The 16,850-nt window shown below is 39.7% G+C and overlaps 2 protein-coding genes across 5 annotated transcripts; both read right to left on the bottom strand.

Moving 5' to 3' along the window:
• Positions 1–1,717: 1,717 nt before the first annotated feature.
• On the bottom strand, positions 1,718–7,429 carry LOC122071730 (oligopeptide transporter 5-like). Of its 4 annotated transcripts, none has more exons than XM_042636119.1 (8): positions 7,221–7,429; positions 7,024–7,127; positions 6,496–6,932; positions 4,306–4,403; positions 3,220–3,792; positions 2,859–3,114; positions 2,531–2,713; positions 1,718–2,448 (listed from the first exon to the last, which is right to left on the bottom strand). In XM_042636119.1, the coding sequence occupies exons 2-8, from the start codon at positions 7,046–7,048 to the stop codon at positions 1,825–1,827; spliced, it is 2,196 nt and encodes a 731-aa protein (XP_042492053.1). In that variant the 5' UTR covers positions 7,049–7,127; positions 7,221–7,429; the 3' UTR covers positions 1,718–1,824. The 4 variants fall into 4 exon arrangements, with proteins under 4 accessions (XP_042492053.1, XP_042492052.1, XP_042492051.1 ...); XM_042636118.1 differs by having other exon boundaries at positions 6,496–6,935; XM_042636117.1 differs by having other exon boundaries at positions 6,496–7,127.
• A 2,323-nt stretch (positions 7,430–9,752) lies between these two features.
• On the bottom strand, positions 9,753–13,095 carry LOC122071740 (oligopeptide transporter 1-like). Its single transcript, XM_042636134.1, has 7 exons — positions 13,071–13,095; positions 12,544–12,995; positions 12,339–12,436; positions 11,155–11,727; positions 10,817–11,072; positions 10,536–10,718; positions 9,753–10,448 (listed from the first exon to the last, which is right to left on the bottom strand). The coding sequence occupies exons 1-7, from the start codon at positions 13,093–13,095 to the stop codon at positions 9,825–9,827; spliced, it is 2,211 nt and encodes a 736-aa protein (XP_042492068.1). The 3' UTR covers positions 9,753–9,824.
• Between the last annotated feature and the right edge of the window lie 3,755 nt (positions 13,096–16,850).

Here is a 16,850-nt window from a genome sequence, read left to right on the forward strand (position 1 = left end):
ATTGCCTTTGCAATTAGTGTACTTGGCAGGTTTCAATCTGATGCTGGTCTGGCTCATTGGACTACAGCTAAGAAGGTTATGCGCTATCTACAACGGGCAAAGGACTTCAAGCTAGTGTTTAGTAAATCAGAAAAATTTGAAGTTGTGGGGTATTCTGACTCGGACTTCAATGGGTGTACTGACGATAGAAAGTCTACCTCTGGATACATATTTGTATTGGGAGGAGGAGTTATTTCTTAGAAGAGTGCCAAACATACTATTTTAGCTTCATCCACTATACAAACTGAGTTTGTGGTACTTTATGAAGTTACCAACCAGGCAGTGTGGCTGAATAATTTCATATCTGAACTGAAGGTTGTAGATTCCATCTTTAAGCCTTTGCATTTGTGGTGTGATAATATTTCTGTTGTTTTCTTTGCAAAGAATAATAAGAGATTTAGTAGCTCCAAACACATTGAGATTAAATATCTTCTGGTTCGTGAGAAGATCAACACTGGGGAGATCGTTGTTGAGTATATTATTACTGAAGAGATTGTTGCTGATCCTCTGACCAAGGCTCTTCCAGTGGGAATTTTTAAGATTCATGTTTCTAATATGGGTGTGATGGAATCTTTTGATATGCTTGTTTAGTGGGAGTTTACTTATCCATAGTGGTATTGTAATAAACATTATTTTGTTAGATCATACATTATGAGCACAATCTATATTAAGGATGTTTACTTTCCAGTACAGTGTTCATTTATATTCTCTCTCATCGTATTATTGTATGATTATTGTGGTTTACTTTGACATGTCACGGTTAATGGCGGTGTTTAGCCAAGTTTCATGATTTATGACGGTATTTAACCTAAATCCATAGAGATGGTTGTTAACCATAGGTTGTATGCCAAAGTGAGATATTAATACAAGAAAAGGGTGGTTTGCCTAAGTATTGATTAATATCAAAGTTCTTTACCGTGAGGTTTCCAAGGTAGGTTGATCTTTAGATCAGGAACGGACCTATAAGGAATGATATATCTTATGTGATCATAGTTATGATATAATTCCTTATATCTATGTTTCCAGGCGATTTGAATTGATAATTTTCTATTGTTTGTAACATTAGATAGTTATATGCCATATATTGAGGTGTATTTTCTACTATTGTTCAACAATAGAGATTATTGATTGGATCAAAGTTTGTTTTGAGTGGTATTCAATCTTGGGATTATTTGGCCAAATGTCAATGGGAAGACATCAATATCAGTGTAGCCCAAGTGAAAGATTGTTAGGACTCTTATGTGGGCTTAACTGATACTGATTGACCTATTGGGCCCAAGAGAATAAGGACCACTCTAATTAGGAAACTTCTAGTCCTATTCTATTGTGGGAATGGAATAAGGTTTAGGGATTCTATTATATATAGAATACTGACAGTCCTGCAACTATTACTTTCATAATAATATTTTGGGAGCACTGCTTTCTCACAAAGCCAGTGTAGAGACAGAGAGAATATCCCAGAGTAAGAGGCTGCAGAAGATCTCAGTAGAAAGACCTATATTGCGAGGTTCTTCATCATAGTTCGTGGTACAAGCGTCAACCTTAATTTAGGGACTTCATTCACGCTCAACGGGTATGTGATCGATTTCTTTCCATTATTCATTCTTGTATTCTATACACTGTAGGTCATTCAAATGATTCTAGGATTTAGAATCACTAACAGCAACAGCTAGGAGAGTTTGAGTAAATGTAGGGCAAGCGTAGGGGTTTAATAAAAAAATTCCAAAACATAGATGATATTTTATCCACAAACAAACGATAAAGGAAAAAGGGAAAGAAATTATATTATGACACAGCTGGGCAGCCATCGACCATAATCCTTGGATCTGTAGGGCAAGTTGCCAGAGGGCAATGATCACCCTCCTCTGCACCCCACCAATCTGGACCAGAGATACCATTCATTTGGAGAGAGAAATAGACAAGGAGAGCCAAGAAAGCAACCCCTGCGTCTAAGGCTGCTGAGAGAACATAATTGTGCCTAGCCCACCACCCTCTGTACCATCTATACACATAAACATTGAAGAAGATGCCAACTATACCCCAAGACCAATAGTTAACAGCCTTAACCTCTGGAAAGGAGCCAGCGTTGTAGAAGATGAGGGGCATATGGATGAGTTCAATCCATCTGTGTTGTGGAAACTTGCGACTTAACCACCATATTGGCACTGGTGAAATCAAACCAACGAGGAAAAACCAATTCAACTTGGCATACACACCAAGCTTTCCAAACATACGAAGTGGACCAACCACACCCCATATAATAGAAGCACTGTAGAAGACATTGTCACCTGGACATGTCCATGGACTTCCTTTAGGCAATTGAGTAACATCACAAATATTATCCACAGTAGTAAGAAGCCACCAAGCTGTGCCAAATGTGATCATGTTGTTGATCAATGTCCCTACCATCTACCTCAACCAAATCACTAAAGATCAGTATCAGTTCTTCAAAAAGAAGCCTCTAATAGGGAAATTAAACAACTATTAATACCTGAACTAAGAACATGGACCTTGGAGGGATCTTCATGTAGTGTCCCAGCTTTAAATCTTGAAGGAAAAAGATTGATTGCACCACACTTACGTAACCGTAGGTCTTGAAAGCCACATTGGCAATGGGTCTCCCAGGATAAAGATAACCAACAATTAGCTCTGTGATCACATTCAGTCCAGGTTGCTGTACTCAAAAGAGTTACCATAATAATAAACTAGTTAGCCATATGGTATCTTCTCCATACGTGTGTGTGTGTGTGTGAGAGAGAGAGAGAGAGAGAGAGCGAGAGAGAGAGAGAGAGAGAGAGTGAGAGAGAGAGAGATTTTACTTGGTTTGTAGTTGCTGTTATTACACCAATGGGCAATGTGAAAACTATACCCAAAGCGATGGCTAATAGGACACCCCAGTAAGGAAGTTGTAATTTTCCACCAAAGCCTTCACATGTAAAAATAGCTAGTGGAAGCACTACCACAAAGACTGTATAAAACCACCATTGTGGGACTGAGTTATAATTCTTCATTATCCTGTTATGGACATCTCCAGAATTATCTTGTATGCTTGACTTCATTTGTCGCCAAATTGATCTGTGAAGTGTTAAGGCCAAGATCATCTTGGTCAATCAATAGGGAAATGGACATTGTTAGTGGATGAACAAGTCAATAATTCAAAGAAATGAATAAATAGTTTACCTTCCATTAAAAAGGGCAACATGGGAGAGACTTGCAACTAATGTCGCAAAGCTCATACCATAAGTAAACGCAAAATTGACACTGAGATAGACCTTACTGTAGCTATCATAGGCTTGTTGATCGAAAGTAAAAGTTTTCTGATCCAAGATCCGTGTGACATTGTAGCGGTTTCCAGATTCATCAAATGTGCCGCTTGAGAAGATCGAAAACCGCTTCGCTTCAAAGGCATTGGACCAATATAAGATGGGGACTGCAACATAAAGTGCGAGGAATGCACCCATAAGTGAACAGATTATGGAATAGGCTGGGAAGGCCAACGGACTATACAAAAAGGATGACACCACGTTCCAGTCGAGTCCAAATGATAGGAGGCCTAGACCTTGTACACCTCCACCAATTTGGTGGGCTGTGATTGATTTAGGCCATATCCAACAAATGAAGGAGAGTGCAGTTATTGAAGGGAAGAAATAGGTTGGGATAACAGAATAAGCAAAGCAGGAGCCAAGGGCTATGAAGAAGAATTGAAGCCTTGTTAATCTACCCTTTACCCTTTGTTCCGTCTCATGTAGAGCCCTGCAATATCCAAGCCCAAAAAGGTTATCACTTACAATTTCTCACATGCACAACACACCTAAAAAGGCTAACTATATAGTGTATTTGTGTGTGTATGTAAGGGTATCAATTAGTCGGTTTGGTCTGGTTCGGAAAGGTTAAATCAGTTATGGTCAATTAGTAGACTAACCCGAAACCAAACCGGTTAGGAAGTTATCGATTTCTACAAGTTTCAATTTCAGCATCGTCCCATGTCGGAAATTAATGGAAAACTCCTGGGGGTTTTTTGGTTTCTTATCAGGGTATTCGGTTGGTCTGGTTTGCTTTTGATTTCAACCAAATACTTCATAAAACCCCAACCTAAAACCAACCTGATAAGAGTTTGGTCGGACTGAATCGATCACTTTTGGACTGTCCAATGGATTCGGGCTGAACTTGACACTCCTAGAGGGGTGTGTGTGTGTGTGTGTGTGTGTGTGTGTGTGAGAGAGAGAGAGAGAGAGAGAGAGAGAGAGAGAGAGAGAGAGAGATCACCTAAACAGGGACACCTGAACGAGTGAGGCTGGCCACCACATATAGGGTGAGTCAACAAGGTACTTTCTGAAGAGACCAGCCCAACCATATCCAAGCATCTGTTTCTCCCCAGAAAAGAAAGAAGAATAATGGTTAGGATTTTATTTTTTATTTTATTTTATTTTATTATTATTATTTTTTTTAAGAAAACAGATATCGAGGCTTTCAACCTTATTAGTCCCATCGGCCTATACTAACTCCATAAGGGCCTATACTAACTCCACAATCTTATGGATTTGGTCATATCAGGATTGAATGAGAATCATTCAATTTTCACCAAAAAACAGTAAAGAGCATTGAACACCCTGTGTTAGTGGCCACAAGGAGCTAAGGGGAGTCGAACTCAAAACCACATTGAAGCGAAAGTCCCTTACCAACTCGGCTACCCCAAGGTTAGGTGGATAAAAACCGTCTGTTGTTTTCAATCTCTGTTTTTCCATGTTTTGCTAGGTGCAGAGCGCGACACGTGGACAGTCCATCACCAACGGTCAAGATTAAGAAGGTTGGTTGAGGGTTATTGATCCGGTTTACAAGTGTGAATGACTCGAACCGGTTCATGGTCTCAGTGTGAAATGAACCGCACTGACCATCGGGCTCGCGAGTGAAGCAAAAACGCGCCACCAACACTGCCACGGGCCACCACTATGGGCTGCACGACCTCCAAGCTCGACAATGAAGACACAGTCAGACGTTACAAGGAGCGGCGTCGCCTCATGAAGGAAGCGGTTTACGCTCGCCACCACCTCGCCGCCTCTCATTCTGACTACCTCTGCTCCCTCCGCCTCACTGGCTCCGCTCTTTCCGACTTCATCGCCGGAGAACCCCTCTCTGTTTCCGCCCAAACCCCAACTGTTCTCCTCCGAAATCCTTCCTCAGTCTCTTTCCGTTCAACACAACCACCACCACCATCACCACCACTGACCCCATCTCCACCTCCTCCTCCGCCTCCCCCTGCCTTTTCTCCTTCTCCAACTCCTTCTCCCACCTCGCCGCCTCTCATTTCGACTACCTCCACTCCCTCCGCCTCACTGGCTCCGCTCTTTCCGACTTCACCGCCGGAGAACCCCTCTCTGTTTCCGCCCAAACCCCAGCTGTTCTCCTCCCAAATCCTTCCTCAGTCTCTTTCCGTTCAACACAACCACCACCACCATCACCACCACTGACCCCATCTCCACCTCCTCCTCCGCCTCCCCCTGCCTTTTCTCCTTCTCCAACTCCTTCTCCCACCTCGCCGCCTCTCATTCTGACTACCTCCACTCCCTCCGCCTCACTGGCTCCGCTCTTTCTGACTTCACCGCCGGAGAACCCCTCTCTGTTTCCGCCCAAACCCCAGCTGTTCTCCTCCGAAATCCTTCCTCAGTCTCTTTCCATTCAACACAACCACCACCACCATCACCACCACTGACCCCATCTCCACCTCCTCCTCCGCCTCCCCCTACCTTTTCTCCTTCTCCAACTCCTTCTCCCACTATCGCAAGCTCAAAGCTTCCACACATCCTCTTTGAATCAAGCCCCTCCTCCACTCCCCGCCAACAACCGGCCACAAAATATGGTTACCCTTTCAACTTCCCGACCCTCTCCACCTATTCTAGCACTCCTTCTCAGACTTCATCCGTTTGGAACTGGGAGAATTTCTATCCTCCCTCACCTCCCGGTTCTGATTTCTACCGCCAAACAAAAGATGAAGAAAACGATCACCCCCACCTCGACGAAGACGAGGACGAAAAGGATGAAGGAACCGAGAGGCAAGAAGTTCATTGCAGCGAATGGGGCAACCATAACAGTACCTCGAGCTCCGATTCCAAAGCCGACAACGAAGAGAGCGAGAGAGACCGAGACGAGAGATCAGAGATTGGTTCTAGATCGAATTTTGGATCTTCATTTCACACTGAGACCACGAACCGGTTCGAGTCATTCGCATTTGTAAACCGGATGAATAACCCTCAACCAACCTTCTTAATCTTGACCGTTGGTGATGGACTGTCCACGTGTCGCGCTCTGCACCTAGCAAAACATGGAAAAACAGAGATTGAGAACAACAGACGATTTTTATCCAGGTTAGGTTGGGTCTGGTTAGGAACACTATGCCCATACTTACAAATCAAGTAAAATATTGTTTATACAAAGTTCATTGAAGAGAGAGATATATACCTGGGTGATTAGGATTAGCAAGACGGCAAGAATGGGCTGGATTTCCTTCTTGTAGAAAACTTTGAGAATGGTGACAATATGTAGTGCATAAACGCCACCACTTCCAACGTTTGCAAAGATGGTGATAAGAACATGTTCTTTCATGTTGAATGGCCCTGGGTTCAATGAGAATGACCACCCAGTCATTGGCACCGTCAGGATTTTCTCCGGCAGCGTCGCCGCCATCAACTTTCCCACCGGAAGTATAACTAGTTGGACTGAAATGGATCCGATGCTCACTGGGTTCTGACGGAACCGGAAAAACTGGTTTACGAAGGAAAGAATGCTGCACGAAAGGACACCCAACACCCATGTTCTGAACGTCAATGCCGGCATCGTCCGATCATCGGTGATTGGAACTGTCAGCCGGACTTCCTCTATCGGACAATCATTCACATCTTCTGCCACAACTACTACAAAACCCATAAAGAAGTGACAAGGAAGAGGGGGAGAAAACACAAAGAGAGAGTGGGAGGGAGAAGCATGAACCTTTATCATTAGCTGAAACCGCCATTGATGTTGTTGCAATGGTTCTCAAGTTGCAGAAAGTGAGGGGGGAGGAGTACTGATTGAGGTGTAGTTGTAACTTGTTACTGAGATGACAAGATCAGATAGTGATGATTCGATTGAACTCTTAATGGGTTTAGAAAGCAAATCTATAGGAGAAATAGGGGAAGATTTATTACCTGATTCACCACCCGAGATTACTATTGATGATCAGAGGTAGGTTTAGTTGATCCACCAGAAGCAGAAGTCACTTCTGGGCCAAAAAGAATTTCTGAGAGGATTCAGGTGGTAGTGATTGTGCAGCTGTTGCTCGCTTTTCCTCCTACCTTCTCCATCCATATCTGAACACCAAAGAAGCAAAGAGGTGGTGAACGCTATTGACTAGAGTCCAAATACAATGATTGAAGATAGGTTTTTCTTTTGGGTAAGAAATGAAGGAACGAAATAAAAAAGAGAGCTAGTGCTCTGCTATCTCCACTCCACTGGGATGTCCATTAATTTCCACTTGTCCTCATTCGGAAAACATGAAAACTTCATGGGAGGAGGAGATTTTTTTTTTCTTTTTTCTTTTTTCTTTTTTATAATATGGAGGAGAACTTACTAATAATATCAAGTGGCTAAGTTTGCTTGATCTATGTTGGCAACAAATTTTTCTCATCTCTAACGATTTTTTGTCCATAATAAAATTTACTCAGGTGTGCCAAAATTTTTTCTAACTGGATTTAATGCAATCTAACTTTGATCAAACGATTGGAGTCCCCTCTTTTATGATTGTTCGAGGGACTTTGATTACGAATAGATCAAGCCCAAAAGACAAGTCAAGGGAAAAAAAAGAGGAAATGATTTATTCCTCAAGACAAGTCTTGAAAACAAAACAAAGCACAAGAATCCACCAAAAATAGGGACTTGTGAAAAAATTACATCGATTGCTAAGTAAAAGAATCCTAAATTGAATCTAGCACTAGGAAAGTAACAAAATGGATAAGGGATTGCAATGTAGATAGGTTTTTTGTGTTGTTGTTCATGCCTCTTCTTGGCCGAAATTCCCTCCTTAAATAGCTTCTTCATTTAGTTAGGTAATTGTTCCTTATGAACACCACTGAACAATTGCTCTCACTATATTACCTCATGTCATCTACATGACACTTGTCCAACGGCCATTTTTCCCCAGTACATCTCTACACCCTTCACATATGGACATCAGGTAACCGTTGGCAAGGAATTTTTAACGCTTCACCATTAATCCATGTCTCTCTCCTATAGGTGCCACGTCATTGATTTTAAGGGAATTTCAAATTTTATCACCAACAATCTATGAGTTCAATTTTTCAATATTAAGATGGTTTCCCACAGGACCCGTTGTCATATATAGATCTCATGGCAGGAGTCAAATGCTAGAGAGGAAAAAAAGAAAGAGCACTTTAAAATTGGAAAAGACCTGGATACTATCCATGGTTAGTCTACTCCATGGTTTTAAGTATTGGTATTAGATTTACAGTATACCATTTTGTATAACCAATATCAATACCTAACCAATTCAAATCATATATGAGTATAACAAACGGGTAAAATCATAAAACTGACAAATCCAAACCTATATGAACTGAATACCCAAGAACTAGATCCAGCCGAACAGAGAATTAATGACACCTTCAAAGCTAATGTGGGAAACCGTGAAAACCCCGCTACTCCGTAGTGGCTTGAAGAATTCTCTTCCCTCATGAGGTTGTTTCCTTTAATCATCTCCCCTGTAAGGCATGTACAAAACCCCCTCTCCTTCCTAAAAAATCTTCACTGTTAATTTATAAAAATTCACGTGTTGCAATTACAACCCACGGTATAGAGGAGCCCTATCCCTCCATCTTTTTTTTTTTTTTTAACAGAAAAGAGTGCTCCATGGTAGTGATCATTGCCCCCAGGACAAGCCCCTACCAATTCAAACGGAGATGGATTGAGGGCATTTTCACCACTATACTAACCCCATTGGTCCCTGTCCCTCCATCCATACACTATACCAACTCAGTTATTGCAAAAGCCTAAGCTAGGTCAGACTCTTTCTTATGGATAATAAAATGTTGCCCTTTTAGAAGATTCATTTAACTGATTGATTGTACAGTCATCAAGATAGAATCTCCACTCCCTAGTTTTGCCTTTTTGGATCAGATTAATTAGGGAAGGAGTATTGGTGTACGATGTCTTGTATTCTATCAGAGTTTAATCCAGGGAGTACTAGTGCAGCACCTCGACAGGCAGGACGGCAGTCCCGTGGGGGTTGCAAGGGGGGCAGAAGGCCCCCCTGCATAGCAGGGAGTGTAGGGGGTGCAGTTCCCCACTCGAATTTTTTATTTGAGGGCAATTGTATACTTTCTGGATTAAGGTTTTTCGTTATATATTTGTAGCGAGGGTTTCTTTCTCTGTAATGCAAGCAATACTGAGAGGTGTGAGGGACGAGCGCTGTAACCCTATTCTCCATTGATAGTGAATCAGGATCTCATCTCACCGGGGACGTAGGTAATCTTGTCGAACCTCATAAATCTGTGTGCATTGCTTGTTTTTGTTTTTCCATTATCTTCTACATCATTTTAGGGTTACGTTTCTACAAGGAGGGTAGCAAAGAAACCTACCAACATAATATTTTATGGCTTTTTGAATCATACAATAAGTAAGATTACATAGGATTAGGATTCTAATAGATCCCATGGTCCCTTAACATTCTCCCTCATGCTAAATAGATGAAATTTATACACAAACACACAATTAAAAGAAAAAAGAAAGAAATCATATTATGACATAGCTGGACAGCCCTCTACCATAATCCTTGGATCTGTAGGGCAAATTGCTAAAGGGCAATGATCTCCTCCATCTGCACCCCACCAATCTGGACCAAAGATATCATTCATTTGCAGAGAGAAATAGACAAGGAGAGCCAAGAAAGCAACTCCTGCATCCAAGGCTGCTGAGAGAACATAATTGTGCCTAGCCCACCACCCTCTGTACCTTCTATACACATAAACATTGAAGAAGATCCCAACTACTCCCCAAGTCCAATAGTTAACAGGCTTAATCTCTGGAAACGCACCAGCATTGAAGAAGATAAGGGGTATGTGGATGAGTTTAATCCATTCGTGTTGTGGAAACTTTCGACTTAACCACCAGATTGGCACTGGTGAAATCAAACCAACTAGGAAAAACCAATTCAACTTGGCATAGACACCAAGCTTTCCAAACATACGAAGTGGACCAACCACACCCCATATAATAGAAGCACTGTAGAAGACATTGTCACCTGGGCATGTCCATGGACTTCCTTTAGGCAATTGAGTAACATCACAAATATTCTCCACAGTAGTTAGAAGCCACCAAGCTGTGCCAAATGTGATCACATTGTTGATCAATGTCCCTACCATCTACCTCAACCAAATCACTAAAGATCAGTATCAGTTCTTCAAAAAGAAGCCTCTAATAGTGAAATTATAAACAACAATTAATATTACCTGAACTAAGAACATGGATCTTGGAGGGATCTTCATGTAGTGTCCAAGCTTTAAATCTTGAAGAAAAAAGATTGATTGTACCATGCTTATGTAACCATAGGTCTTGAAAGCCACATTGGCGATGGGTTTCCCCGGGTATAGATAACCAATAATTAGCTCTGTGATCACATTCAGTCCAGGTTGCTGTACACAAAAGTTTTAACATAACAAACTAGTTAGCCATATGATGTCCTCTCCATGTTTGTGTTTATGTCTGACTGAGAAAGAGAGAGAGATTTTACTTGGTTTGTAGTTGCTGTTATCACACCAATGGGCAATGTGAAAAACAGACCCAAAGCAATGGCTAATAAGACACCCCAGTAAGGAAGTTGTAATTTTCCACCAAAACCTTCACAAGCAAAAATAGCAAGTGCAAGCACAACCACAAAGATTGTGTAAAACCACCATTGAGGGACAGAATCATAATTCTTCATAATCCTGTTATAGACATCTCCAGACTTATCTTTTATGCTTGACTTCATTTGTCGCCAAATTGATCTGTGTAGTGATACAGCCAAGATCAATTAACTCAACCAAACCTGTTTTCCCAATGGATGAACAAGTGAATATATATAGTTACCTTCCATTAAAAAGGGCAACATGGGAGAGACTCGCAGCTAATGTAGCAAAGCTCATACCATAACTAAATGCAAAAATTGTACTAACATACACCTTACTGTAACTATCATAGGCTTGTTCATCGAAAGAGAAAGACTTCTGATCTAAGATCCGTGTGACATTGTAGCTGTTTCCATATTCATCAAATGTGCGGCTTGAGAAGATGGGAAATCGTTTAGCTTCAAAGGAATTGGTCCAATGAACAATGGGGGCTGCAACATAAAGTGCGAAGAAGGCACCCACAAGTGCACAGACTATGGAGTAAGCTGGGTATGCCAATGGACTACCTATAAAAGATGACACCACATTCCAGTCGAATCCAAATGATAGGAGGCCTAGACCTTGTAAGCCTCCACCGATTTGGTGTGCTGTGGCTGACTTAGGCCACATCCAACAAATGAAAGAAAGTGCAGTTAATGAAGGGAAGAAATAGGCTGGGATGATAGAGTAAGCAAAGCATGAACCAAGGGCTATGATGAAAAATTGAAGCCTTGTCAATCTACCCTTTACTCTTTTTTCCGTCTCATGTAGGGCCCTGCAAGAATCAATCCCAAAAAGGTTAATCATTTACAATTTTTTACACACAACACAAATTAATATCTAACTATTGTCAATTAGCCGGTTCGATTTAGTTTCGGTCAGTTTTGGGTTAACCCGAAACAAAACCTATTAGGAAATTTTTTGTCTCGGTCGTTTCAATTAGGTCTGGTTTCTTATCATTTTTTTGTTGTTTGTTTATGATCAATCTACTATTGGATTTGGTCCAGACTGATTTCAGGTATACATATGAAAAGTAATAGGGAAACTCCTGGGTATTTTTGGTCAAGTCTAGTGTTTTTTTTTTTTTTTGGGGGGGGGGATTGGGAGGGTGTGAAGGGGAGAGTTTTGGTTCACATGAAAATAAGGTATTTTTGTGACAAACACTAACTGTTGTCCTTAATGAAACCATTTAAGATACATATTTTTTCGTCATTATATATTTATCAATTGGGACAAACATTCTAAGATGTCTCATTTCTAATTTACTTGGTCCGATTTGATTTCGAACTCTACCAAATACTCCATAAAACCAACCTAATTAATGAGTTTGGTCCGGGCTGAACTTAACACTCCTAGGTGAGAGAGAGAGAGAGAGAGAGAGATTACCTGAACAAGGATACCTGAACGAGGGATGTTGGCCACCACATGTAGGGTGAATCAACAAGGAACTTCCTGAAAAGACCAGCCCAACCATACCCAAGCATCTGGTTGTCACGGAAATGTAAAAAATAAAAGTAAACCACACTTAGCAGTAAATTCTTGAACAAAATATACCCATAACAAAGTTCAGTGGAGAGATCTAGATATAAACCTGGGTGGTTAGGGTTAGCAAGATGGCAAGAACAGGTTGGATTTCCACCTTGTAGAAAACTTTGATAATGGTGACAATATGGAGTGCATAAACACTACCACTTCCAACGTTAGCAAAGACTGTGATAAGAACATGTTCTTTAATATTGAATGGTCCAGGGTTCAATGAGAATGACCACCCAGTCATTGGCACCGTCAAGATTTTCTCCGGCAGCGTAGCCGCCATCAACTTTCCCACTGGAAGAATGGCTAGTTGCACTGAAATGGACCCGATGCTCACTGGGTTCTGACGGAACCGGAAGAACTGGTTTACAAAGGAGAGAATGAGGCACGAGAGGACCCCCAACACCCATGTTCTGAACGTCAATGCCGGCATGGTCGGGTCATCAGTGATCGGAACTGTCAGCCGGACTTCCTCTATTGGACAATCGTTCACCTCTTCTACTGCAATTACTACATAACCCAGAAATTAATTAAAAGAGTGACAAGGGGTAGAGAGAGAGAGAGAGAGAGAGAGAGAGAGGGTACCTTTTTCATCAATTGAAACTGCCATTGTTGCTGCAATGGTTCTGCCCGTTGCAGAGAGGGAGGGAAGGATGGGGTAGGACTACTGATGGAGGAGTAGTCGATCGAAACTTGTAACTCCCTATATAACAAAATGAGATTCTCTTAAGATTCCACCTAGTAAGGTAGAGGACAATGATTCTGTCTCAACAAGTTGAGATTCTTAGAAATTTTAGCTAGTTTGGGAGAGGGCAGTGATCCCATGTAATACAAATCCAGCCCAGCTAGTTTTTCCTATTATAAATGGGTTACAAATATATGTATAATACAGGATTTCCGATGTATGAGGTTTATTCCAAATAAAGTAGGATTTATATTCTTTTCATACATGGTGAAGAGAGAATCTCTTCAACCATGGGATCTCAGCTAGGGTATTAATCGGTTTGGTTCTACTGTAAACGGTTTGATTTGATTTCAAAATTATGTAAAATCAAAATCGAATCATTTGATAAACAGTTTTAAAATCGAAACCATTTATAAATGGTTTTGGTTTTAAACAGTTTTCTAATGTTTTCTAATTTTTGTCTAAACAACTTCTTTACCTTTAAATTTTTTTTATTGAAATGTATGTAAATTGTTTGAATTATTTATTGTTAATATATATATATATATATTTTGGGTAGAAAAAACTTAAATTTTCTTATGGAAATATATGTAAAATTAACATTGAATGACTTAAACTTACTGCATATATGTTAATCGGTTTAACGGTTTATCAATGATTTAAATTTTAAAAGCAAAATCGAATCAGGGTTTCAATTTTAAAACTAAAATGGAACCATTTGATAAATGGTTTCACGATTTCAGTTTCAAATTCACATCCTTAGATCTCACCCGATTGGCAAAAAAAAAAAGATATTTTTTACCATAAATAATTGGGAGTCAAAGTTAATGATGAACCCCGAGTCTAATCATAACATCATATCACCATTGATGAAAAGATTTTTTCTTCAACATGATTGAAGGAAAATTAATTAATCAAATAAAGTAAGAAAATTATCTCTCCTACTTAAGGTTTTGCAAGGAAACAAATGGAAGCATAGGTAAAATCTTACGTGTATGTGGTCATTCTTTCATCCAGGTTAAGCTTACGTATGTGACCATTCTTACATCCAGGTTCATTTAATTCATTCTTAATTTCATGACATTAATTACCTCCTTTACATGTTGAGATCCTCTTGATCACCTTTCTACTTATATACTACTAGTAGTTCACACAAAGCTAAGAAATTAAAGTAGATTTGAGGAAGCCTATCTAAGTTTTGGTTGTTAGGGTCAAATGGTGTGGTGGCTAAGTGAGTTCTCTAGTAATGTATTGTTGGACACCAGTTGGATTTACAAAGAAAAGGTAAGTTTTTGCTATAATATAGCAATATATATTGACTACTAAAGCCAAACTCTTGTTGCTCAACAGCTCAGAGTAAGAGACTGCTTGTTATAAGAATTTTTTTCACTTTTTAATGAGGTGAAGGACTGATGTTGGTGATGATAACTCAAAATGAGAGTAAGACATATATAGTTGTAAGAGAAATTGGTTCATAATTTCGGGGCAATGGTAGCCTTTACTGGGTAAGAAAAAGTGTTAAGATGACCATTGCTAGAATACATATTATATCCGTAATTTTAGTTAGGGGTGTCAATCGATCAGTTCAGTTGGGTTGAATCAATTTCTGTTTCATACTAGGTCAAATTAAAACCAAACCTTTAAGACAAAGTTCGTTTCAATTTCAGTTTTGGTGCGGTTTAGTAAAGTCTTCTATTGGGTTGACTTAATGAACTCTTATTGGTCCATTATCTGGTTGTTATTAGTATGTTTTTTAATTTTTCACACACACACACATATATATATATATATACACATTAAAAATAATGGGAAAGTACCATGGTTAAGGATGAACCCCTTGACTAAAACCTTTGGGTGGTGTTGAGAGGGTATCGTGCAAGGGGTGGAACTATTATTTACCACTCATAAATAAGGGGAGCAGAGAAGACCAACCATTGATGTCTATAATCTTCATGCCACGTGAAGGAAAACTTTCTTCATGGGAAGATATGTTTTCTCTTGTTCTTTCGTTTTGATCGTGATTCGATTTGATTTTTTCTTCCAATTTTATGAAAACTCAAACCGAAAATTTTGGTCCAATTTTTTAATTGCTTTTGGTCAGTCCAACCGGTTCAGGGTTGAGATTGACTGCCTATTTTAATATGTTGGTCAGGAACTTTACTAGGGTATCCATTAATTTAGAATTGTCCTCATGGGGAAAGCATGGACTCTAATTTTATGGAGGTGAATTTACTAGTGCATCAAATGACTAATTTTTCTTGATAAATGCTATCAAGTTTACAATTTTTCTCCCATAGGACCAGTTATCATATTAGCATAGAGTGAGAGGGAATAATTCTTACTAGACGGCCTATTTGGGGAACCTCCCTTTGAATTTTTCTTTTATTTTTTTATCTCTTATTAGCATAGGGAATAATTCTTACTAGATGGCCTATTTGGGGAACCTCTCTTGAATTTTTCTTTTATTTTTTATCTCTTAGCTATCAAACATAGCCTATATGTCAAAACTTGTGGATCTTTCCTTCTCCCTTACCTACCAACATGAATTCCTAATCTTGAGAAACAAAAGATCTTTGGGATCAAAACCTGTCGGCTTTATTCTTCCTTGCCTCATCAAAACACTATGTTGAATATTTCTTGAGGTCCAATTTATCTCTCAAGAGCTTTCTTAATATTTTCTCCCAATTTCTTTGTAGTGATAGCTTTCACTACCTAGCTTGCTCAAACCTTTAAACCATGGCTTCCCATTTTCTTCATGGGGAAGAGATCTACCTGGAACGAAATTCTTGTAAATTATCAATTTGAGCTCAAGACCAAGAAGAGTCGTAGAGGTCTCCTTTTATAGCTTCTTCATTCATTCAGAGGTTGAAATGATCACCCTTGCAATGTTCTTTCTCACGATATAGATATAAATCTAGATCAAGAATTAAGAACCCATAAAATAAGTCCCAACTGGACGGACTGCATTCCTCCTCCCATTTATATCGTACATTATCTCTATGTTCTGCGCATATGTAATTACGTATATTATTTCTCCTTGCTTATGCAGTTGAAGAAATTGAGCAATTCCAAGACAACACCAATGCCATCTGAGGAATTGGGAACAATAAAACCAGCACCTGGGCCCAATAATGGCCAAACCAATGAAAAGAACAACACAGAAGGAAAACCCCAATGGACCCAAGTTACTGATCTTAAGAAAGGCACCAAAAAGGTAATTGGTGGCTTCAAAAAGGTTGTATGTTATGTAGAAGGTGAAATCAGATACAGAATCTCTGACCTCCCACAAGTTTTGGATTTCTGCAACCCCATATGAAGATTAATAAAAGAGGAAAGTGGAAGATTTGAGTTTTCTGTGAAGTCCTCCTCAGAGTTCTTACTTCTCAAGCAGTTAGGAACACTGAATCCTGAGGCCTTGTTTGGATGAAAGACGATTTGCTATTTGGCTGCCTCTATCAAAATTTTGGTCCAAAATAAATAAGGGAATTTGTTCAAACCCTGATTCAAAGTTCTAAGATTACTAAAATGCCATCAAATGGAGGAGATGCATATAAAATACGAAATAGAATCTTTTGTAATTTGAGCCATTTTCTCTATTCATTTTAAGCTGAAATTGTATCTATGAGGTCATCTTATCACATGGATTAACATATGTATTGAATTGTAACAAATATTAAAGC

This window comes from Macadamia integrifolia, unplaced genomic scaffold (assembly GCF_013358625.1).
Source record: "Macadamia integrifolia cultivar HAES 741 unplaced genomic scaffold, SCU_Mint_v3 scaffold_68A, whole genome shotgun sequence".
NCBI classification, from domain to species: Eukaryota; Viridiplantae; Streptophyta; class Magnoliopsida; order Proteales; family Proteaceae; genus Macadamia; species Macadamia integrifolia.

Bases quoted from the DNA above. Each gene is read 5' to 3' on its own strand.
- LOC122071730 (XM_042636117.1), bottom strand. From the start codon at position 7,032: ATGATAAAGGTTCATGCTTCTCCCTCCCACTCTCTCTTTGTGTTTTCT. The intron at 4,404-6,495 runs GTATATATCTCT...GGGGAGAAACAG, and splicing joins TGCTAATCCTAATCACCCAG to ATGCTTGGATATGGTTGGGC. The intron at 2,714-2,858 runs GTAAAATCTCTC...TTTTGAGTACAG, and splicing joins TAACAGCAACTACAAACCAA to CAACCTGGACTGAATGTGAT.
- LOC122071740 (XM_042636134.1), bottom strand. From the start codon at position 13,095: ATGGCAGTTTCAATTGATGAAAAAG. The intron at 12,996-13,070 runs GTACCCTCTCTC...TGGGTTATGTAG, and splicing joins AGTTTCAATTGATGAAAAAG to TAATTGCAGTAGAAGAGGTG. The intron at 11,728-12,338 runs GTAATCTCTCTC...TGATTCTTGCAG, and splicing joins GTTCAGGTATCCTTGTTCAG to GGCCCTACATGAGACGGAAA.